We start from the raw sequence: 25377 nt of genomic DNA, 5'->3' as shown, positions 1-25377 counted from the left end.
TTGGCCAATCCAACACATTTACATGTTTCCCCTTAAACCACTCAAGTGTTGCATTAGCAGTGTGTTTGGGCTCATTGTCTCGCTGGGAGGTGAACCTCCGTCCTAGCCTCAAATCACACACCGAGTGGTACAGGTTTTGCTCAAGAATATCCCTGTATTTAGCACCATCCATCTTTCCCTCAACTCTGACCAGTTTCCCCAGTCCCGATGGCTGAAAAACATCCCCACAGCATGATGTGCCACCACCATGTTTCACCGTGGGGATGGTGTTCTTTTGGTGATGCGATGTGTTGAGTTTGTGCCAGACATAACGTTTTCTTTGACGGCCAAAAAGTTAAATTTTAGTCTCATCAGACCAGAGCACCTTCCTCCATACATTTTGGGAGTCTCCCACATGCCTTTTCACAAACTCAAAACGTGCCATTTTGTTTTTTTTGCTGAAAGTAATGGCTTTCTTCTGGCCACTCTGCCATAAAGCCCAAGTCTATGGAGCGTACGGCTTATTGTTGTCCTATGTAAAGATACTACAGTCTCCGCTATATATGAATGAATTTCCATTTTTGCAGTGTAGCACTTTATTCTCAATACATGATTTTGATTATTTGAGAATATGTTTGTTTGAGTACAGCTGTTTATTAATCATTCATAACTGATTTTAGATCACGAGACTTAGCGCAGATTATTTTCTTTGTTTAGTATTATTTTACATAGACATCACAAATAATTCCTTTAATTTACATATCAAAAAATTGGAGGTAATATAAAATCTGCTATTAAATGGTCAACATCCCTCTATTCAATGAGAATACAGATTTCCCCTCAGGGTGGGACTTTAAAGGAACAGATTGTGAAACAATGATTTCAATTTAAAGTTTAATAGTATCAAAAATCCATGGTCAAAAATACAAAAATATGTATAAAAACATTGAAATACTGAACCAGCATGAAATACACAACATCAATACAGTTTAAAATCATAAAACACAATTGATGTAAGCAATAGGTACTGACTGCATTCGCTATTCCTACATGTTTCGGAGTGACTTTTATGCCGCGTATACACGACCGGACTTTCTGGCAGAAAAGGTCTAACGGTCTCCCCGACGGAGTTCCGACTGAACGGACTTGCCCACACACAATCACACCAAAGTCTGTTAGGCCGCGTACACACGCGGGGACTGTTCGCTGAAACTGTCCGCTGAAACCAAGTTTCAGCGGACAGTCCGCTCGTGTGTGGGCTTTCAGCGGACAGTTTCAGCGAACAGTCCGCTGAACAAGGTTTTTCGGAAATTCCGAAAAACTGTCCGCTGAAACCTTGTTTCAGCGGACAGTCCCCGCGTGTGTAGGCTTGTTCGTCAAACAAAGTTCCGCGCATGCTCAGAAAGGATTTTCACGCCGAAAGTTATAATGCAGTGTATAGGAACGTCGTATTTTTCGTCCCGTCGTACGTGCCGTTCACGTCATCGCGCACGGTTTCAGCAAACTGTTCATACGTCGTGTGTGGCCATGTCTGTCCATGCTAATTTTGAGCGGACTGTTTGCCGAAACTGTTTGACGGACAAAGTTGGGCGAACAGTCCCCGCGTGTGTACGCGGCCTTACTTTTGAACGTGATGACGTACTACGGGACTAGAAAGGGAATTTCAATAGCCAGTAGCCAACAGCTGCCCTTGCGTTGCATTTGGTCAGTCGGACCAGCATACAGACGAACGGTTTTCCTGATATAAATTGATTATGTCAGAAAGATTTAAAACATGTTCTATTTCTAGGTCCGTCTTAACAAAAAAAGTCCGATGAAGCCCACACATGATCGGAATATTCAAAGGAATGATTCCGTCTGACCTTTTCTGCCGGAAAGTCTGGTCGTGTGTACGGGGGATTACTCCTTCTTCAGGGTAGTCCGATATGCAATTTAGTAAAACTTATAATGTTCCCATGAAGCAATGAATGGTGGCCAGAGAGCATAGCAAAGATGGCCAACGGGTGCCAAAGGGTAAAGTATGGAAAACCCAAAGAGAAAGCAACCAAAAAAAAATCTGATCAGTATGAGTCAAGTGCGGAACCACAGACATGCATACAGGGATCAGGTGGCATCACTTTAGGCTTGCTGTATTTTTACACCGTATACTTGGTAATGGAAGGGGAAGAGAGCATATGGTTATTTGTAGTTCAATGTGTCTACCCTTCTAACCCTAAGATATATTGTGGGGACTCGGAGCCTGTAGGGCTTTAGAGTGCATGTATGATTGCTGAAAAGCACAAAAAGTTATTGGAGCCAGAACCTCAAAGGAAACTTATCATTGCACAGCAGCAAAGTAATTGGCCATCTAAATATAAATTACATAAAATGTTTATTTCCTATGATCTTCAGCTCCATCTAGTGACCATAATGATCTTCAGCTCCATCTAATGGTCATAATGTATTTTCCTGAAACACCTCAATTAGGATCATAGGAAATAAACACAGACATAGACATATTATGGGGATTATTCATAATGGCTGTGCAAATGATTGACACACCACCACAGATATTTTTATAAATTGGCTCTTAGAGATAAATAACTTTTTTTTGGTGAAACAATGAGAAAAAAGCAAGGAAGTTTCTATTTTACGCATTTCCAGGCATAGCTGCAGGATTTCTCATGCTGTAAAGCATCCAATAGTGTGCTTTGCAGCATGTTGGTCGGTGATTTAGGTGATCATGAATTGACCCTCAGGGGAAATGCAGTGCACACATACATCAGGGAAGATGCACAACACAATCCGTTTTCACAAGATACAATTTGTTTTCCAATTGCCTTTCATACCTTGGCACTGCCTTCCAACCCTTCAAGTAGTGTGCCATCATGCCGCCCACTTCAATGAGCTGGAGGGTATTCATGGAATATTTCAAGCACCCATCTTTTCCAGGTGGAACAGTGGCATCACCTCCAGGAAGGTTCGGGAGATGGGGCTCAAGAAAATATATTTTTTTATACAAGCTTTATTTTTAAGGGTAGTAAAGTGGACCTTTAGCCATTACAGGTCCTAATGACATGTATGGTATTTCAACAGTTTTTACTGCGAGATAAAATAATGAGCGGTGTTAAAAGAAACTCATCCACTCTCATTGGGTTGAATAAGGCATGCTATAGATTATGTGTGTTTCTGGAAAGAGGTGGAAGGAAAGAAAATTGCTTGAGTCCCCCATCAACATAGTCATTGTTGATGGTGGAGTCCCTCGCACAGCGCTATTGTTCTACCAGTGCAATGGCTTCTCTGCTGGCAGAACACAATGATTAATATTATCATTTGGGAAAAACTTGACAGGCTGCTTGTACACAAGTTGATCAATAGATTGACTTGTGTACAACCAGGGTGCCCATACATGGATCAAAATTTGGCCAGTTCCATGTACGACCAGCTTAAAGAAAAAGCCCAGCCTGAGCTCGTTTGGCTGGGCTTCTCCTATGGGTCACAGGAGTGCAATTCGTTTTGCACTCCTGTGACCCGTTTTCAGCAGAGGTCTGAAGTCCCATCTCTGCTGACGTCACACAGATCAGTCCAGGCACAGTGTCATCCTGACTCTGGAAGTCTGGATCTGCCAGGTGCCTGGATTGATGGCTGTCTCGACCTCTCAGCGAGCGGCTCCCCGGCCCTCCACAGCTTAGCATTCAAATTAGCATTGAGGAGCAGAGCAGGAGAGCTGCTGATTTACACTAAGTGGAGCCAAGAGAACCGAGCCATCGGCTGGTGTTCGATCACTCGGTTCTCAGTGCAGAGATGCCAGGGGTATAATGGGGGAAAAAAACAAAAACTCATAGTTCTCCTTTAAGTCTCTTCTGTTTCTCTCTTTGGTTGCTCCTCTTTGTGTTCGAGGATACATTTTTGTTTTACTGGAGGGCGATGATCTTTTTTCCAGTGCAGCAAGCTGTAGACGTATTTCTGACACTGGGTGGATGCAAAATAATAGATAAAAGGATCCAGACAACAGTTGATGCTGCTGATACTGACACAGAGAGTGTAGGCAATATAAAGAGAGCGATCATAATTCTTATACAACTTCACATAATGAATTAAATAGATGACATTGGTGGGGCCAAAACAAAGGACAAACATGCTCAGAACAATCATGGTAAGACGGATAGCCCGCGATCTCTTATGTGTGCGGTCAAATTTTGATCTGCTGAGACTGCGGATGGTTCCAAAGTAACAGAAGGTTGTAATGAATAATGGTAAGAAAAAGAAAAATGAGATAACAGTGGTGAAATAGTAAAAATAGAAATCAAGATCAATACCAAAGTACTGAATATCATGACACATTGTGATATCTAGTTTAGAAATTTTCCAGGTTTGATCTATTGTGAGAAGAGGCACAATGCTGGCCAATGAGATGACCCAGATGACACCACACACCAGCCAGGCTCGATTCACTGTGCGCCAGGGGAGAGAAAGCACCGGGTAGACTACAGCCATGAAACGGTCCACACTGATACCTGTCATGAGCAGGATGGAGCAAAACATGTTGCAGTAAAATCCTGCTGTGACAAATCGGCACATTCCTTCTCCAATGACCCAGTTGGATCCCAAAAATCTGTAGACTATGTAAAAAGGCAGTGTGCTAGCAAAAAAGACATCTGCTATGGCGAGGTTCAGCATGTAGACCACTGCCGGCTTCTTGACCTTCACCTTCACCAGGAACATGACGATCGCCATGATATTGAGAGGAAGAGCCACAAGAAACACAACAGCATAGATCGATGGGACAAGTCTGGTCACACTCCAATGTATGCTTGCAATTCTTAAGATCTTATCTGAGATACAGAAAATAAAACAATATTAGCACAAATGAATGAACCAGGTACATTAATTGGTTAATGCAAAGAATGTATTAAAGGGATTGTAAAGGTATTTTTTTTCTCTTTAAATAACAAACATGTTATACTTACCTCCACTGTGAAGCTCATTTTGCACAGAGTGGCCTCGAACCTGCTCTTCTGGGGTCCCTCGACGGCTGTCTCTGCTTCATCCTGCAGGTGCTTCTCACATTCATGCGAGCTCCCTCGCATGGTGAGAAGCACCTGCGGGCGCGCTCCCATGATACAGCTGGCGGCTATAGCCCCTCGCTGTATCACACGGCCCCGCCCCCCGGTGCACTGCATCATTGGATGTGATTGACAGCAGCGCGAGCCAATGGCTGTGCTGCCTTCAATCCATCCACTCCAACCAATTAGTGGCCAAGCTGAGTGGTGAAGAGGAAGTCGGGAGCGAGTGCGGGACTTTCGAGGGGTGAGGTAAGTGAAATGGGGGGGCTGGGGGCTCCGGCACTGTGACATGTTTTTTCACCTTAATGCATAGAATGCATTAAGGTGAAAAAACATTTACCTTTACAACCCCTTTAAGGTAAAAATAAAAACGTTTATCTTAGTGTAGCACCCTTTAGTGTACTACTGGCATGAGGGCAGGTAAACAATAGTTGATTCAGGGTTACTCTGAGTCATGAACTCTGGGTAAGGGTTTACTAAGATTCAGGGCTTGATGACTCATCCAGGCAGCTCTCTGGGGCTGCCCCCTGGTTTTAGAATGTTGGAGAATGTTCTAGAAATTAGGGGATGGAGGCCAGGGGGAGGTTATCCTGCATATTTAGGGGAACTTAGGCTGTCCCCAGTCAGCAGGCCTAGCAGGGGACTAGGTGAGTTCTTAACCTCTTGAGATCCGCGCTATAGCCGAATGACGGCTACAGCACGGACCTCCTTTGCCGGGACTACGTCTATTGACGTCGTCCCGTGCACGAGCGGCCTGCGCACCCCCTGAGGGGCACGTGTGGCGCGCTCTGTGATCGGCTAGTCAATGAGACTCGCCTGATCACCGATCCGAGCAAGGGGTCGATCCCGACCCCTTACCACGTGATCAGCTGTCAGCCAATGACAGCTGATCATGTGACAAAACAGAAAAAAAAGCCGATCACCGGCGGCCATGATCGGGACATCAGTCCCGATCACGGCCAGTATATCAGGACCCACCTGCCCCCTGCCAGTAACCCCTAGAGCCTTAATAAAGTGCAACCCAGCAGTGCCATCCATCAATGCCCATAATGCCACCCAGCAGTGCCATACATCAGTGCCCACAGTGCCATACATCGGTGCCCACAGTGCCATACATCAGTACCCACAGTGCCATACATCAGTACCCACAGTGCCACCTATCAGTGCCCACAATCTGCCTCAACAACATTGCTGCACCTCAGTGCCACATATCCGTGCCCATCAGTGTCATCTACCAGTGCCCATCAGTGCCGCCCATGAGTGCCCAGCAGAGCCATCTATCAGTGCCCATCAGTCCCATCGATCAGTGGTATCTATCAGTGCCCCTTAGTGCCACCCATCCATGCCACCCATCCGTGCCACCCATCCGTGCCACTTATCAGTGCCCATCAGTGCCGCCTTATCTGTGCCCATCAGTACTGCCTTATCTGTGCCTATCGGTGCCACCTTATCTGTGCCTATTAGTGTTGCCTTAACTGTGCCTATTAGTGCCCACCAGTGCCGCCCATCAGTGCCCACCAGTGCCGCCCATCAGTGCCCACCAGTGCCGCCTCATCAGCGCATTTCAATGAAGGAGAAAAATGACCTGTTTGCAAAATTTTATAACAAACTATTAAACATGATTTTTTTATTTTTTTTTATTTTGCATCTTTTTTTGTTTGTTTAGCAAAAAATAAAACTCCGAGCTGTAATTAAATACCACCAAAAGAAAGCTCTATTTGTGGGAAAAAAATGATAAAAATTTCATTTGGGTACAGTGTTGTATGACCGCGCAATTGTCATTCAAAGTGCATCAGTGCTGAAAGCTAAAAATTGGTCTGGGCAGGAGGGGGGTTTAAGTGCCCAGTAAGCAAGCGGTTAAATATGCTTGAGTCATGCCAGCATGGGAGTCGGGTGGAAAATGGAGATGGAGTACTGAGGGAGACCTGCATTTTCCCTTGAGGGACCCTTGATGGGGAAGGGCTCTATCTCAAGCTGGGGCTCAGGTGGGTGGCCTAAAAGGATCCTCTCACAGGAGAAGTTGGAGGAGGCTTCCTGAGAGGCAGTGTGAGTACTGCATAATGGGACAAGGAAAGAGACCGCTGGAGGTAGCAGGTCTCTCTGGAAGATGTGCTAAAATCTTTCCTCCTTGCACTGGGAAATCTCCAGAGAGTCAGCTGGCAGACTGGCAAAGAGAGCCAGTCGGGTTTAGATTGGTAAAGAGAAGCAGCCAGGTGGGCTGGCGAAGAAGCAGCCATGTGTGCTAGCATGTCCTGCTGTGGTAGAACTGGGATCAGTGTCTACATGGGAGCTGGAGGTATTTCAGGAGGCAGTCCACAACATTTCCTATGATACTTCTACAAGGAACAGGAAATTCTTAGCCTGTAGCCTGTTTTGCATATTTTTAGAGACCGTCAGTACTGAAGAGAAGGATCAATTGGAGCTGTAGTTGTACAGGATAAAAGAGTGAAGAATCAGAGTTGAAGCTGTAAATAGGGAAAAAGTTGTCCCTGTTTTTTCTGCTATCAAGATGGGCATCTCATAATTCTCATCCCTATCCAAGTTATTACCTTCCAATAAAAACATAAAAACAAAGCTCAAGGACTGAGAAAGCTGTAGTTGTGTGCTTGGCTGTGCAGCAGTGGGGAATACTGTCATCTGCAAACAGGGGTAGTGCTACATTTAAAATCATTTTAAGGCCGTAATCTGTCTATAAAATTGTAACACACTGTGTATGCATAAAATTCAGCTTTTGTCAACTTGGCCACTTTCTGCACACCTGAAATAGATCTAGAATTGAATGAAGAGACTGGACCCTGCTTTGGTGCAAAGGAATAATCGCCACTCTGATGCTGAGTGGTATGCAGGTCTTTGTCAGAGCGAATGTTTGTCTGCTGTTTTGAGTTGACTACCTTTTGCCTTATCTGTTTCATATCTATATGTGAGGGTAATCCCCTGTGGGGCATCCATGGATTAGAGTGGGAGCTATGGTGAGCATGTCTAGTGGGGGAATGCCGTAACTTAAGAGAAGACCTTCCTGCAATGAATACTCATGGAGAAAGGCTGGGATGAAGTGCCTGAGTACCTTATAAGGGCTCTAGGTGGAATTGAAATGTGCGACCAGTGATGTGATGTAACACCTGGTCAGACACCTGACACTGAGCTCCAAGTGGTTGAATTTTAATGCCAAGGGTAAGAAGTTTGCACTATAGATTGAATACATTCAAAACACAGCATTTTTAACATAATAATGGTCAATTATACAGGGTGACTCTGTCCTACCTGTTCAGGATGCTGGCTTGTTCATAAAGTCCAGCCTTTTCCCATCATAACCTTGACAAGGTCTTCAGGTACTGGATTCCATAGTGATGGACCACAGCCCTGGACTTATATACAGTATCATCCCATAGGCAAGTGTCCATAAAGATCTTCTTATTCAAATCTTGTCCATAATAACATTACACATCCTTTTATCCCAATCCTGTCCATAATTAGAGATGGCCTTGCGGTTCGCCCAGCGGTCGGTTCGCGGCGAACTTTGCTCGTTCGCTATTCGCCAAACCGGCGGACTTCTGGCGCTGTTCGCGGCAGCCATATTTGTTTACATTGTGAAGAACTTTGACCCATGACACATTCATCATGGGGTACAGGACAGCCAATTGAGACATTTCAGCACATGGACAATTGGACATACCCCCTACCTTATAAATAGACCTGATCTGGCGGCCATTTTACATTCTGTCTTTTGTCAGTGTAGGGACAGGACGCTGTGTGGAGCAGGGACAGTCAGTTTAATCACTAGCTATTACTATTAGGTCCACAAAAGTCCTTTTAAGGACTGGTATAGGTGTGCAGTATATAGGGTTCTGGTGCACTGCTGCTGACTGCTGTGCTGCTGATTGCTGAGTGCACTACTGACCAATTCTGCAGCTGTCTTTTGTCAGTGTAGGGACAGGACGCTGTGTGGAGCAGGGACAGTCAGTTTAATCACTAGCTAGCTATTACTATTAAGTCCACAAAGGTCCTTTTAAGGACTGGTATAGGTGTACAGTATATAGGGTTGTAATACACTTAGAATATACTTTCTTTCAAGTATATTATGGTGCACTGCTGACTGCTGTGCTGCTGAGTGCTTGCTGACCGATTCTGCAGCTGTCTTTTATCAGTGTAGGGAGGGACAGTTTGCAAATAACTAGCTACTAGGTCCACAAAGGTACTTTTAAGGACTGGTATAGGTGTACAGTATATAGAGTTGTACACGTATAATATACTTTCTTTCAAATATAGAAAGTATATTATACTTGACTGCTGAGCTGAGTGCTGACCGATTCTGCACCTGTCTTTTATCAGTGTAGGGACTGAGGGACAGTTTGGTGTTTGGAGCAGGGACAGTCTGCAAATCACTAGCTACTAGGTCCACAAAGGTCTTTTTAAGGACTGCTATAATAGGTTTACAGTATATAGGGTTGTATATGTATAATGTGCATTCTTTCAAATATAGAAAGCATATTATACTTGACTGCTGTGCTGCTGAGCTGATTGCTGCCTGATTCTGCAGCTGTCTTTTATCAGTGTGGGGACTGAGGGACAGTTTGGTGTTTGGAGCAGGGACAGTCTGCAAATCACTAGCTACTAGGTCCACAAAGGTCCTTTTAAGGACTGGTATAGGTGTACAGTATATAGGGTTGTACACGTATAATATACTTTCTTTCAAATATAGAAAGCATATTATAGTGCACTGCATGCAGTGCTGCTGACCGATTCTGCACCTGTTGTTTCTCAGTGTAGGGAGGGACAGTTTGGTTTTTGGAGCCGGGACAGTCTGCAATTCACTAGCTACTAGCTAGCTACTATTAGGTCCACAAAGGTCCTTTTAAGGACTGGTATAGGTGTACTATTTGGTGTGCAGTATATAGGGGTGTAATACACGTATAAAATACTTGTACATATAGAAAGCATAGTATAGTGCATTTCCACTGTGCCACATTGTGACTGCTGAGCGGTTCTGCAGCGATACTACAAAGAGTGACAAACGCAATTAAAAAAAGTATTGTAACTGGTGTGATAGACCAGTGGCCCCCAAAAATGACAGATTGAAGCGGGGTGTTGTATACCTTCTTCCACATACATATGGCACTTCTCTAGAGACTTTTGTCACAGGGTCATTAAAAAATGACAGACAGAGGAAGAGGCAGGCCCTTCTGCAGGGGTGGTAGGGGTAGGGCAGGAGCAGCAGACTTGAGCCAAAGTGGCAAACTGCAGAAGGTGCATGCGATTACGTCAAGGGACGCACCAGACTTGATTTGACAGTTGGTAAAGTGGTGTGTAACAACGGTGGCAATCTGCTTAGTGCATTGAAACCGGGCAAAATTACACACGTGCCATGCATGGCACATGTCTTAACCTTGGTTGTGCAGCGATTTGTTGTCAAATACCCTGGGGTCCAGGACATCTTGTGGCAAGCAAGGAAAATCTCGGCCCATTTCAGAAGATCTTACATGGCCATGGCTCGCCTTGCTGACATTCATCGGCGACACAATCTGTCGGTCAGATGTATTATTTGCGATTGCCCGTCACAATGGAACCCAACCTTCTATATGCTCTGTCTTGGCTGAGGCACTTGACACCCTAATGGGAACCTCCAGCATAGTGCATCCCAAGAAACCCATATCAGATAAAAAAAGAATGCTTTTTGTTGTCGATCCCAGATTCACTTAATACTTTTGTATTAATAATGTATTGTATTAATAGTTTTGGCCGCGTTCACGGTTTGCGTTCGCGAAACGTCCCGTTGGAAGTTCGTCCATCACTATCCATAATAACATTACAGGTCCTTTTATCCCAATCGTGTCCATAATAACATTACAGGTCCTCTTACCCCAATCCTGCCCATAATATCATTACAGGTCCTCCTATCCCAATCCTGCCCATAATAACATTACAGGTCCTCCTATCCCAATACTGTCAATAATAACATTACAGATCCTCCTATCCCAATCCTGTCCATAATAAAATTACAGGACCTCTTATCACAATATTGTACACTATAACATTAGGTTATATGCATATAGTTGGAACTAAAGTGGCCCCATCTCTGGGAAAATAGTAATACACTTAAAGCACACAGGATAATGTTAAAAAAAAAAAACATGTAGACATATTTGAGGACAAAACAGTAATGTGTTCAAAAAGTATTAGAGTTGTAAAAAAAGTTCCTTACCATAGATGATAAATGTAGAATCATCACCTGCATCTGCAAAAGTACGGAAATAAATGTCAGCGGAGAATACAATCAGAACATACTATTCAGCTCTTCATATAAACAATTTTTTTTTATTAAAAAAAAAAGTTAACTTTCTCCTATTCATGGTAATTATTCATTTTTAAAAAACCTTGAGAGCAGTGAGCAGTAAATAGGGATGGATTTTGGGTGCATAGCAATGATGGGTTTTAAGACAATGCTGGACGGGCAAAATTTGAAGTCAAGAAAAATCTATGAACAGATGTGCCAGGCACATTTAAACTGCACAACCTTTTGAACTATGGCCAACAGGCCCAGAAGGGCCAATAAAGGGCCCATGAGATAAGCCAGACCCCTCATTTTAAAGTTGGAGGGGCACATAATAGCCAGTGTCTGTGTATTGGAAACTTTTGTAAGAAAGGATAAAAAAAGCTGCCAAATCTGTACTTTAATTATTTGGACAAAAAATACCCTTTTCTGCCTTTTTCATTGTTCTTATTATTGGAGGCTTTTTTGTCTTTAATTTTATTTTGTGGTTGTGACAAGAGTCACTTTGGATGGGAGGCCCGTGGAACAGAGTTTACTTTAGAGAGTTCGGGAAACTCTTGTATCAGTTTCCCCCGGCCCCTCTTATGTGTAAGCAAACCTACAGTACGTCTATTAGGGGCACAGAGCGACTGAGAAAATCAGGGACAACTACTTAATGGACACTGAGAATGTGGTTTGGATTAATTCAAATGAGACACCAATATTTATCAACAATATCTCTCAAGAAATAAATGAAGACTATGCCTGGTTTGTTTGATTCAGAATTATACATGTTTATTGAAAGGTCACATTGATCTCTGTTTCATGTACTCCAATGTAGGAGCCAGACAGTCTGCTACTGGGGGTCTCCTGCTATTGTCTAAAGCAAGGGTAGGCAACCTTGGCACTCCAGCTGTGGTGAAACTACAAATCCCATCATGCCTCTGCCTTTAGGAATCATGCTTGGGATTGTCAGGGTCTTGCAATGTCTCATGGGACTTGTAGTTTCACCACAGCTGGAGGGCCGAGATTGCCTACCCCTGGTCTAACGGTATTCTGTGTTTAAATTTATGATAATGTGTAATGTACTTTGTTTAAGCCTTGTTGCCGGGTAGTCGGGTCACCCAGGCTGCTTTAACTGCTGAGTTAAGTAACATGTTAATTATATAATTGTCAGCTAGAAGTTGCTGGAGGGGGATTAGCCATGAGTCAGTCCTACCTTGTTATCTAAACCATTGTGTGATGTTTTGGGTAAGCATTTGGGTTATTGTTTATGTGGTGATTGGCCTAATGTTCAAGTGTATAAAAAGCCTGTATTCTTGTTTAATAAAGCGTTCCAGTTTCATACAAGCTATTTGTCAGCTAGTCTTGTACAGTAGGGTCAAAGATCATATCTGGTATCTATGTCCAGACTGGAGGAAGCGGCATACTGACGGAAGCACCAAAGCTGGGCACTGAGACGGTTCCATCACAGTGGTTGATTTGAGGTAAGTTGAGGTTAGTTTTAGTTACTGATGAGTCCAACTTTTTTTTATTTGTCTTTTTGTTTCACAGTGGTATTTTGGGGTTTTCATTTATTTTTAGGGTACATTAACTTGTATAGTGCATTGAAGAGGCTTTTATATTAGGTTAATGTGGATGTAAACCCGATTCATGAAATTTGACCTAGGCACATATCCAGGGCTGGACTGGGACAGAAATTTGGCCCTGGACTTCATCCAGACCGGCCCACTTACATTTTGAGTGGCCCATCAGCACCCCCTTACATCAGAGTGTCCCATCACCAGCCCCCTTACATCAGAGTGTCCCATTACCAGCCCCCTTACATCAGAGTGTCCCATCACCAGCCCCCTTACATCAGAGTGTCCCATCACCAGCCCCCTTACATCAGAGTGTCCCATCACCAGCCCCCTTACATCAGAGTGTCCCATCATCACCCCCCTTACATCAGAGTGTCCCATCATCACCCCCCTTACATCAGAGTGTCCCATCACCAGCCCCCTTACATCAGTGTCCCATCATCACCCCCCTTACATCAGAGTGTCCCATCACCAGCCACCTTACATCAGAGTGTCCCATCACCAGCCCCATTACATCAGAGTGGCCCACTGAGCCATCGGCCCACCGGGAAACTCCCGGTAGTCCCAATGGCCAGTACATGCCTGCACATATCTCTGTACTTATCTCTCAAAGCACTAATTCCCATGATTTTCTGCTGTTTCGTTCCTCATGATAACTTCTGACAAGTTCTCCATCAACCGAGATAAAACCAGCCTCAAATTTGTGTCGGGGGTTGGTGCTATAAATAGATTTGCAGAGAGCTTGTCTTGTCACAGCCCAACTCTGCAAGTATCTTGTTTCTTCTGCCTATGTGGAGGGGGGTGTGCCTTTCCTTCAATCAGCCACACAGTGTATGCCAGGAATCCACTCCCAGTGCTGAATGAGGAAGTAAAAATTCTAACACACTGGTAGAATTCTAAAGAATAAAGCAAGCCGAAGACAGCAGATATCCATGTAAAACATATGTAGGGAGATTTGTTTCATCTCTGTGTATCATCTGAGGTTGTTGACTTTACTGGGTATATGTGAGGGTTTACATTCACTTTAAACTTCATTTTTTAGCTGTAAGGCTTTACTTAATAAAATGTTTGCTTTTGTTCCAGGCATGGGATTTTGATGTTTTCATTTCTTTTATGGATATTTTCACAAGGTTTAGAAGTGTGTCTGTAGGAATGCTTGACCATTCCTCCAGAAGTGCATTTGTGTGGTCGGGCACTGATGTTGGACGAGAAGGCATGGATTGCAGTCTCCGCTCTAATTCCTCCCAAAGGTGTTCTATTGGGTTATCAGGACTTCTTCCACATAGTATCAGTGTCCCGTGTCTCTCTCCATAGAGTACCAGTGTCTCTCCTTCAACAGAGTACCAGTGTCCCTCCTCTTCATCAACATAGTACCAGTGCATAAGAATCCAGGTATACATTGTTCTCTGGAACAATGTATATTAAGGATTTCTATCAACTGAATTATAGTCATCGTTCATTGGTTTTGTATGGTTTCCATCATTGAAAGGATTTCGTCAGTTTGCGTCACTGACTATTTGAATGTATACATGTCTGTGATTGGTACTTTCTACTGTATTGTATTGTCCTTATATGGGCATTCACATCCTGTGTTGCTGCTGTGAGGTCACAAGCTTTGTAGGAGGTGTTCAGCTGTTGGAGGCAAACCCTTCAGGGCGTGGTTTCCACTGGAAAGGTAAATAAAAGATTGGTCGAGGTCAGAGAGGACACACATGCTGACCGTTTGGAGAATGTAAGAATGCTGGTGATGTCTCTTTAATGGGGAACCAGGGGGGCCTGGCTGAGGAGCAGTCAGGCTGAAATGAGGATGTAGGAATGCGGGTGATGTCTGAATACTTGGATGAGTGGGTTTGATGGTAAGCTAAAGTATTATATCATCAAGATAGAAATGGGTGCTTATATGAGCACAGCAGATATGTCTGTGTGTATAGCATACAGCCAAATTGCTACGTCAGTATTAGGGATGAGCCGAACACCCCCCTGTTCGGTTCGCACCAGAACCTGCGAACAGACATAAACTTCGTGTGAACTTTAGAACCCTATTAAAGTCTATGGGACTCGAACGTTCACAATATAAAGTGCTCATTTTAAAGGGTAATATGCAAGTTACTGTCCTAAAAAGTGTTTGGGGACCTGGGTCCTGCCCCAGGGGACATGGATCAATGCAAAGAAAAGTTTTAAAAATGGCCGTTTTTTCAGGAGCAGTGATTTTAATAATGATTAAAGTGAAACAATAAAAGTGTAATATTCCTTTAAATTTCGTAGCTGGGGGGTATCTATAGTATGCCTGTGAAGGGGCGCATATTTCTGGTGCTTAGAACTGTCCCTGCACAAAGTGTCATTTGTGCAGGAAAAAAAGTCTTTTAAAATCACTTGCCGCTAAATTGTCGGCTCCCCGTAATACAGAGAACACTCAATGAGTGTTCTCTGCATTAGCCGACAATTCATTCATTCATTGATAAAAAAAAAAAAAGCGTGGGGGTTCCCCTTAAATTCAATTACCAGGCCCTTCAGGTCTGACATGGATATTAAGGGGAACCCCGTGTCAAATTTTTGAAAAAAATTTACGTGGGGGTCCCCCTAAATATCCATACCAGACCCTTCAGGTCTGATATGGATATTAAGGGGAACCCTGCGTCAAATAAAAAAAAAAATTGACGTGGGGTCCCCCTAAAAATCCATACCAGACCCTTTATCCGAGCACGCAACCTGGCAGGCCGCAGGAAAAGAGGGGGGGACGAGAGAGCGGCCCCCCTCCCTCCTGAACCGTACCAGGCCACATACCCCCAACATTGGGAGGAGGCTTTGGGGGTCTGTGACCCCTCAAAGCACCTTGTCCCCATGTTGATGAGGACAAGGGCCTCATCCTCACAACCCTGGCCGGTGGTTGTGAGGGTCTGTGGGCGGGGGGCTTATCAGAATCTGGAAGCCCCCTTTAACAAGGGGACCCCCAGATCCCGCCCCCCCCCCTGTTTGAAATGGTAAGGGGGTACAAAAGTACCCCTACCATTTCACAAAGAAAGTGTAAAAATGGTTAAATAAGACAAACACACTTTTGAAAAATTCCTTTATTAAAAATAAAAAAAATAAAAAAAAAGATTCCAGCGGTGCTAATCCACTCTTGCTATCCAGCGACGGATCTCCGGGGTCCAGCGATGGATGATCATATCCAGCGACGGGGGATCTCTCAGTCCAGCCCTTGTCCTCATCAACGTGGGGACAGGGTGCTTTGAGGGGTCACAGACCCCCAAAGCATCCTCCCAATGTTGAGGGTATGTGGCCTGGTACGGTTCAGGAGGGAAGGGGGGCCGCTCTCTCGTCCCCCCCTCTTTTCCTGCGGCCTGCCAGGTTGCGTGCTCGGATAAAGGGTCTGGTATGGATTTTTAGGGGGACCCCCACGTCAATTTTTTTTTTTTAATTTGACACGGGGTTCCCCTTAATATCCATGTCAGACCTGAAGGGCCTGGTAATTGAATTTAGGGGAACCCCCACGCTTTTTTTTTTAAAATCAATGAATGAATGAATTGTCGGCTAATACAGAGAACACTCATTGAGTGTTCTCTGTATTACGGGGAGCCGACAATTTAGCCGCAAGTGATTTTAAAAGACTTTTTTTCCTGCACAAATGACACTTTGTGCAGGGACAGTTCTAAGCAGCAGAAACATGCGCCCCTTCACAGGCATACTATAGATACCCCCCAGCTACTTTTATTGTTTCACTTTAATCATTATTAAAATCACTGCTCCTGAAAAAACGTCCGTTTTTAAAACTTTTTTTTGCATTGATCCATGTTCCCTGGGGCAGGACCCGGGTCCCCAAACACTTTTTAGGACAGTAACTTGCATATTACCCTTTAAAATGAGCACTTTAGATTTCTCCCATAGACTTGTATAGGGTGTTCCGGCTTTTCGAATTTGCTGCGAACAGCCCAAATTGTTCACTGTTAGCTGAACAGGCGAACAGGCAATGTTCGAGTAGAACATGAGTTTGACTCGAACTCGAAGCTCATCCCTAGTCAGTATATGTAATGACAGATCATGTTACACTTATATTGCACACAGGTGGACATCATTTCACTAATTCTGAAGGTAATTGGTTGCACCAGAGATTTTTTATGGGCTTCATAACAAAGTGGGTGAATACATACGCATCATCAGTTTTTTATTTCTGAAAAATAGGTTTATGTATTTATTTTTCTAATTTTACTGCACCAACTAAGACTATTGTGTTCTGATCCATCACATATAATTCAGATTAAAAAATCATTGAATTAAAGGCTGTAATGTAACAAAATAGGTAAAAAGCCAAGGAGGGTGAATACTTTTGCAAGGTACTGTATATATCTATCTACCCATGTAATTTTTTTGCCATCTGTGTCCTATCCCTTAGCCTATACAGGAAGTGAGAGGAAATCCCTCCAAAGTGAGAACAATCCTGGTTGTCACCACAAAGAGTGTCTCCATTGGAAAATTTCCCCTCATTATTCTGGTGGCAATTCAAAATTTGGAATTTATTTTTTTACTCTCACTTTCAGTGATTATGGTAAACAGGATAAAAATAGAGGGTACATTTATCTAATGGGGGGCCACAAACAATAAAATATGACTGGTGTTTTAATCCTTCTCCACTCTATCCAACATTAAAAAAAAAAAAAAGTTTATTTTTTAGTTATACTTTAATGCAAAGCAAACTTAAATATTAAATGTAAAGTCTGTGTTAAAAGGACAAATGTAACAAACTACTGAGATGATTCTGCAGAGTTTGGTGATCTTGTCCGCAATGGTGGGATCAGATCACCACATGCTAAAGATGCAGGTAAAATGTTATATAATGAGTGTCAATATTGTCATCTTGTTCTTCAGATTTACCAAAACCATGTAGTGCAAGGGCCTGCCTGATTGCATACCAATTGAAACTCCTAAGGTTTGACCTCATATTATATAGTTTTGGTAAATCTGATGGAAGAAATCAGCAGAAAATCTGATAGTGTGTGAGGGGCTTTAGTGTGACTTACCTCTTCCAAAATTGCCCTTTTCCAGTTCAAAGGCCTGAACCTTGACATCTATGAGCAGAATGCTCACTTCAGGACTAACTGTAAATTTCACTTCTTTATGGGTAAATGAATGCCCAAGTGGGGTACGCAAGGCTTTTTGAAACAAATATTTGCCTATGATGTCCTCCACTGTAAAGCAAAAAGAGACAGATAGTTTACATCTGAGCATGACTACCAGGTGTAGGAAGATAAATGATGTATTGTCGGGGGTTGGTATACTTACTGTAAGAAAAAAGAAAAAGACATGGCTAGAGCTGGTATACGAAGAGAACAATGCTTTACTTACCTAGACTAATATACAAGACAGCCCAACTCAGTATCAAGAGGGGTATTACCCCCCAAAAAAACTAAAAAAAAAAAAACACAGTCGGCAAGTGGTTAAAGTGCAAAAATAAAAATGAACATTTCCTTTAAATATAGTGGCGGGGGGAGTCCTCTTAATGTGCCTGCAATGTGGCGCATCTGTAGCATGCATAAAACATGCTGCAGCAAAAATTACATTTCTAAAGAAAAAAAAATAAACAAGTCGAATCCCATTTAAAATGACTCATGGCTACAATTGCCAACACCCATATTAAAAAATAAAGAAAAGAACAGTGTGGGAGTCCCCCTCAGTCCATACCAGGCCCTTACCCAACCATGCAGCCTGGCAGGTCAGGAAAGGGGGGGGGGGGGCGCGAGCAAGCCATACCATACCAGGTCACATGCCCCACACCTCCAAGCACCTTGTCCACCTTTTGATGGGGACAAGGGCCTCTTCCCAACAACCCTGGGCTGTGGTTATTGGGGTCTGCTGGTGGGGGGGGCTTATCAGAATCTAGAATCCCCTTTTAACAAGGGGGCCCTCAGGTTCCAGCCCCCTCTCATGTGAATGGGCATCAGGTATATAGTACCCCTACTCATTCACCCAAAAAGGTACAAAAGTAATAACAACAAGAGACAGTTTTTGACAAAATCCTTTTTTTTTTAATTAAAAAAATAAGAAAATATTGTCCCTCAATGTAAATCCACCATCAATCACGCTGTCTGCCAACCCAAAAAATAGAAAAAATGTAAAACACGCTTGACTCCTGGGAGGACTCCTGCCATATACCTGCTCCGTGCTTTGACATTTCTTATATAAGGGTGGGTCCACCTGGCTACGTCACCCGGTGGCACACCCCCTTCTGACATCATGTGAGGGCATGTGGCCTGGTATGGTTCAGGAGAAGGGGGAAGGGTGCTGCATGCCCAGGTAAGGTTCTGCTATGGATTTTGGGGGGACCCCCGCTGTTTTTTTCTTATTTGTTTTTACTGCCACTTTTTTTTAATCAGCTGTCAACGAGGAAACCCATTGACAGCTGATGACTCATTGGTTTTTAAGGATGCTGCGGGCCACTTATACTGTGCCCTGGTTGGGCAAAGCTTTGCCCAATCAGGGCGTAGAATGCACTGTGCAGCACTCAGTGTATTGCAGGGTGTTCGTCGGGGCGAACACCCTGTAAATTCGGGTGTTGGACGATCGGCCTAACAGGCAAAGGTTCAGCCTGAACCCATGCTCGGGTCGAACTGTTCACCCATCCATAGCAAGGACTAACTGATTATAGTCATGACTAATGAAAGTGGATGAAAAGGATAGGACTGCTACTTAGGAATAGAATATTCAGCAAAAATACAAGCTGTATAGGCTTCCTGTGTCCAGAGTACTGGGTGTAGATGGCCTTAGGCAAAAACCAGGCTGATAGTATACAATGTTGAGCAAGAGATGGACTAAAACACAGGTACCAGTGCTGCTCATGGGTAACAATAATACTTGTACAGACATTCATTGGATTATCTATGGCAAGTAGGTGTCAACAATGGTGAATAGGGATGAGCTGAACACCCCTCGATTCGGTTTGCACCAGAAACTTCGAACGGACCGAAAATTCTTACGAATTTTAGAACACCATTAAAGTCTATGGGACTCAAACGTTCGAAATCAAGTGTTAATTTTAAAGGCTAATATGCAAGATATTGTCCTAAAAAGGGTTTGGGGACCCGGCTCCTGCCCCAGGGGACATGGATCAATGCCAAATTTTTTTTTTAAAACGGCCGTTTTTTCGGGAGCACTGATTTTAATGACGATTAAAGTGAAAAAATGCCTATGAAGTGGCACGTGTTTCCCGTGTTTAGAATGGACTGTTCTAAACACGGGAAACACGTGCCACTTCACAGGCATTTTTTCACTTTAATCGTCATTAAAATTAGTGCTCCCAAAAAAACTGTCGTTTTAAAAAAATTCACAAAATGACATTTAACGAAAAAAAAAGTTATTTAAAACTGCTTGCGGTTTTAATGTAATGTCTGGTTCCGGCAATATGGATGAAAATCATTGAGAAAAATGGCATGGATAGCCCCCCTGCCCATTACCAGCCCCTTTGGGTCTTGTACGGATATTAAGGGGAACCCCATACCCAAATTAAAAAAAGGAAAGGCGTGTGGGGTCCCAGGCCCTATATACCCAGAACAGCAGTATACAGGGGGTGCAAACAAGATAGGGACTGTGTAGGTTTGTTGTGTTAAGTAGAATCTGTTTGTAATTTTGAACTGGAACATTTTAAAAGTGTAGCTCCAGTCAAAAAAATCTATTTTTAAGCTTTTTGGAAAACATAGGGAAGGGTTATCACCCCTGTATAATTTTTTTGGCCGTCCGTCTTTTTGTCCGTCACTTCCTGTTGTCTCCTTCCGTTTGCAAATAGGAGACGTTTGTAAGTTGGATGTTTGAAAGTGGCGGCCTGCCCTATATGCTCTGCAGAAATTTGGGCCTAAGGTGTTGGTGTTGCCACTGTAAGCCCTCAAAGTGACTCTTGTTGGGCACTGCTGTGAACTATTATATCAATAATTGTAATTACATGCCATTGTTGAACAGTGGTAGAAAAATTGGGCCTTTGGTAGTTGTGGTGGTGCTGGTGCCACAAAACTGTAAGTCCTCACAGTTACTGGGTTCGGTGGGCGCTGGAATGGGCCCTGCTGTGAAATATTATATCAAGAATTGTAATTACATGCACCTGTTAAACAGGGGCTGAAAAATTGGGGGCCTTAGGCACTGGTGCCATGACACTGCAACCTCTCCCAGATACTCTAGTTGGAGTGCAGAAATGAGCCCTGCTGCAAACCATTGCATCAAAAATTGTAATTACATGACCCTGTTAAACAGGGGCTGAAAAATTGGGCCTTAGGCATTGCTGCTGGTGCCACGACACTGCAACCTCTCCCAGATACTCTAGTTGGAGTGCAGAAATGAGCCCTGCTGCAAACCATTGCATCAAAAATTGTAATTACATGACCCTGTTAAACAGGGGCTGAAAAATTGGGCCTTAGGCATTGTTGCTGGTGCCACGACACTGCAACCTCTCCCAGATACTCTAGTTGGAGTACAGGAATGAGCCCTGCTGCAAAGCATTGCATCAAAAATTGTAATTACACGCCCTTGTTAAACAGGGGCTGAAAAATTGGGCCTTAGCCACTGGTGTTGGCACCCAGAACCAAAAATGTTCTTCCAAGCTATCAGCAGGATCATTGAGGAGGAAGAGGATAGTCAGTCAACATAACAGGACAGTCACTCAGCATCACCATAGGCAGTCTTGAAGGGATGTAACATTTCAAAAAAAATTATTCAGTTACATCAGCTTTAGGTGCTTGGTAGCTGGTGGTGATCCAAGAATAATTCAACTTTATGAAGGTCAGTCGATCAACCGAGTCGGTGGACAGGCACACCCTGTGATCGTTACAAAGCCTCCAGCAGCACTGAAGGTGCGTTATGAAAGAACGCTGGATGCAGGACAGGCCAGTAGCTCAATTGCATACTGTGCAAGCTCTGGCCAGTGATTCATCCTCAAGACCCAGTAAACCAGAGGATTTTCGGTGGGAAAGGTGTCCAAGTCTGACCTTGCCCCTAGGTATTCCTGCACCATGTAAATCAGACGCTGGCGATGGTTGCTGGAACCGATCATACCTTGGGGCTGTGGACTAAAAAATTGTCTGAATGCATCGGTCAGATGACCTCCTTCTCCACCACTCCTTCTGTGACAGACTGAAGCCTCAGCAACACGTTGTCCAGGACCAGGAGTTTGTAACCTCCCAGTCTCTGGGAACGCGTTGCACAGACCTTTCTGCAAGGCCTCTCGGAGATGTCTCATCCTCTGCTCCCTCTACGAAGGCAAGATAAGGTCTGCAACCTTACCCTTGTACCATGGATCAAGGAGAGTGGTCAGCCAGTAATGGTCCCTCTCCTTAATCCGAAGAATATGAGGATCCTTCCGCGGGGCTTTGCAGGATCAGGGAGGCCATGCAGCATAGGTTAGCTGAGGCATTCGGTTCGGAGTCCTCTGGGTCACTAAGGATGACATGATCTGCAGCCACCTCCTCCCAGTCACGTACAAGACCACGGGTTTCTTGGGACTGTAAATCATCCCTAAAAGACTGCTGCTGCTGATGCTGAGTGCGAGGCTTCACCTCTATGCTGACACAATCCTCCTCCATCTCCTCCTCCTCCTCTTCCTGTGTGATGGCTGGGATAGCAGGAACGCTGTCTGGATAAAGGGGGCCTTGAGAGGCAAGGAAGTCCTCCTCTTCCAGCCTTTGTTCTGCCTCAAGTGCCCTGTCCATTATTTCATGCAGCGTATATGCTCCAACAGGTGGACAAGTGGTACAGTGTCACTGATGCATGCACTATCACTGCTCACCATCCTCGTGGCCTCCTCAAATGGTGATAGGACAGTGCATGCATCCCTGATCATGCCCTACTGGCGTGGTGAAAAAAAAACAAGCTCCCCTGACCCTGTCCTGGTGCCATAGTCACACAGGTACTCATTTATGGCCCTCTTCTGCATGTGCAGCCGCTGCAGCAAGGCCAACGTTGAGTTCCACCTGGTGGGCATGTCACATATAAGGTGGTTCTTGGGAAGGTTCAACTCCTTTTGGAGCTCAGCCAGCCGAGCACTGGCATTATATGATCGGCGGAAATGCACACAGACTTTCCTGACCTGCCTCTGCAGACACACCAGCGCAAGAACGGCATGGCATCTTTTTGCCTGCGTACTTGCATAGCCCCTTGAATGCCTAAGGAGCACCGCTGGTTCAGAGGACAAAGCACAGAAAGAGGCCATGGAGGAAGAAGAAGAGGAGGGGGTGGAGGAGAGAGGTGTGTCACAACCAGTAGTAGCATTTTGGAGGTGTGGTGGCGGAACAACCTCCAACACTACTGTATCTTGTCCTGGATCCTTCCCAGCTGCCAGAAGAGTGACCCAATGGGCCGTGAAAGATAGGTATTGTCCCTGTCAATGCCTGCTGGACCATGAGTCAGCGGCAATATGCACCTTACCACTAACCGCCATGTCCAGCGAGGCATGGACATTGCCTTCCACATGCCGGTAGAGAGCCAGAATCGCCTTTCATGAGAAAAAATAGCGTTTGGGAACCTGCCACTGAGGAACCGCACATTGCACAAACTCATGGAATGGGGCCGAGTCTACAAACTGAAAAGGCAGCAGTTGAAGTGCTAGCAATTTAGCCAAGCTAGCATTCAACCGCTGGGCATGTGGATGGCTGGGAACTTCTTTTGACGTTCCAGCAGATGGGGCAGGAAAATTTGCCTGCTACAATTGGAAGTCGGTGTACTGCTAGAAGAGAGCCTGCAAGTACTTGGCTGTGACACACCTAATTCTACACCTTCATTCCTCTCAGTGCAGGTTTCAGAGAGGACTGAAGGTATAGTGGAGTTGGAGATCCCAACTGATGAGGAGCAAGGAGAGGTCTGCTTTGTTCTTTGGTGTGGGTCTTTAAGGTACGCTTGCCAACGAGCTGCATGGCAGGTCAACATATGTCTGGTCAAGCATGTGGTGCCCAAGCGGCTGATGTTTTGGCTACACGAGAGACGCTTGAGACATATGTTGCAAATAGCAGCGGTGCGATCTGATGCACTCGTCTCAAAAAAGGTGTGATTCAGTTGGTTTGCTGCCCTTAATCTGGCCCCCAGAGGGCATCCTGCCTCGTTGGAAATGTGCCTCCTAATTCTTCTCCTCCTCCTCCTCTCTCCTATCAGGCACCCATGTGGAGTCAGTGACCTCATCATCCCCTCCCTCTTCATCACTGGAGCAAACCTGGCAGTATGCTGCAGCTTGTGGAACATGACTGCCAGATTGCTTTCCTTCTTGAGCATCCCCTCTCTCTGCGCTCACACTACTGCCTTCCTCTAGCTGGGTATCATTTTTAGAGCCTTCAAAACGCTGGGCATCCTCCTGGAGCATGTACCCAACACTGTTCTCAAACAGTTCGGGGGACTCCTCAGGAAGACATGTTGGGTCTAGGGAAGGAGTGACTGATGACAGGGATGAGGGAAGAGGACGTGTTGGCAGCTGCTTTGCCAGTACCCTTAGCCTGGGTGAGAGAGGATGAGGAGGATGAGGAGGGCTTGAACACTAGACTTTAGACACAGAGCCTGCTTGCCCTCTTTTGTTGGCTCGTGACTGTCTGCCTCTCATTGTTGGCCTTCCAGACATACTAATGGCCTGCAGGGAGATGGGAAAACCAGCAATTGGGGTAGCTTTAGGTGCACACTGAGCAGATAACACAGTACACAGACTGTAATTACTGCAGCTGCCTGCCTGTGGTATAGGACCTGAAGAACACCAGCAATTGGGGTAGCTTCAGGTGTATACTGTGCAGGTTGCACAATACACCAACTGTAACTGCTGCAGCTGCCTGTGGTATAGAAACAGAACAACACCAGCAATTTGGGGTAGTGTCATAAACCGGATGTGACCAGAACTGTGTGACTGCAACAGAGTAAACCAAACATAAGTAGGTGAAAGTAAGTGATTTTATTAAGATAAATGCATACAAAGTGAATACACCACCAATACCAAACAGAGTGAGAAAACCGAATAACAGTGACAACCATCAAGTATATATACAAAGGGGATTCCAGAATCGTAGTCAAGCCAGGCCAGGGTCATAAACAGGAGGTCAGCAGATGGGAGGACAAGGAGATACTGTAGGGATCAGGTAGCATGACATGGATCCAGGGATGCAGGAATGGACAGGATCAGGTACAACAGGTTCAGGATGCAGGAATCAAGGTTCAGGATCATGGTAACAGTTAACAGGATGCAAGTCAGGGCTGGACAAAACCAAGGCAAACATGTGTATGCTTGCCAGCTATTTATAGGCCTGTGATTGGCCTCAAGTGACACCTGATTGCAGGAGGTGCTGTCTGCTCCACACTGCCATGATCCGTCCGCTGGTGCACGCCAGTACTGCAGCCCAAAGATGACTTAAAGCGGGGTTCCACCCTAAAGTGGAACTTCCGCTGATCGGAACCCTCCCCCCCTCCGGTGTCACAATTGGCACCTTTCAGGGGGGAGGGGGGTGGTCAAAGACAGGTATTTACACCCACTTCCGGGCATAGACTCCCGTGGGAGTCTATGTCATTTCCTGTCCTGCCGCGCTGT

The 25377-nt window shown here is 44.7% G+C and overlaps 1 protein-coding gene across 1 annotated transcript in view; it reads right to left on the bottom strand.

The window, feature by feature from the left end:
* Nucleotides 1-1615: 1615 nt before the first annotated feature.
* The window catches only part of LOC143961578 (uncharacterized), an 83274-nt gene continuing 59512 nt past the window's right edge, over nt 1616-25377 (bottom strand). Inside the window, exons 8-10 of the mRNA XM_077470887.1 lie at nt 17867-18034; nt 11224-11256; nt 1616-4793 (exon numbers count right to left, since the gene is read on the bottom strand). Coding sequence (XP_077327013.1) covers nt 3811-4793; nt 11224-11256; nt 17867-18034 — 1184 coding nt within the window. The 3' untranslated portion in view covers nt 1616-3810. The remainder of the gene's footprint in view (nt 4794-11223; nt 11257-17866; nt 18035-25377) is intronic.

This window comes from Lithobates pipiens, unplaced genomic scaffold (assembly GCF_037356315.1).
Source record: "Lithobates pipiens isolate NorthernLeopardFrog02 unplaced genomic scaffold, aLitPip1_a1.2 Scaffold_8, whole genome shotgun sequence".
In the NCBI taxonomy this organism is placed as follows: domain Eukaryota; kingdom Metazoa; phylum Chordata; class Amphibia; order Anura; family Ranidae; genus Lithobates; species Lithobates pipiens.
Note: the sequence above shows the minus strand (reverse complement) of the source record. Positions and strands in the feature narration are given on the sequence as shown.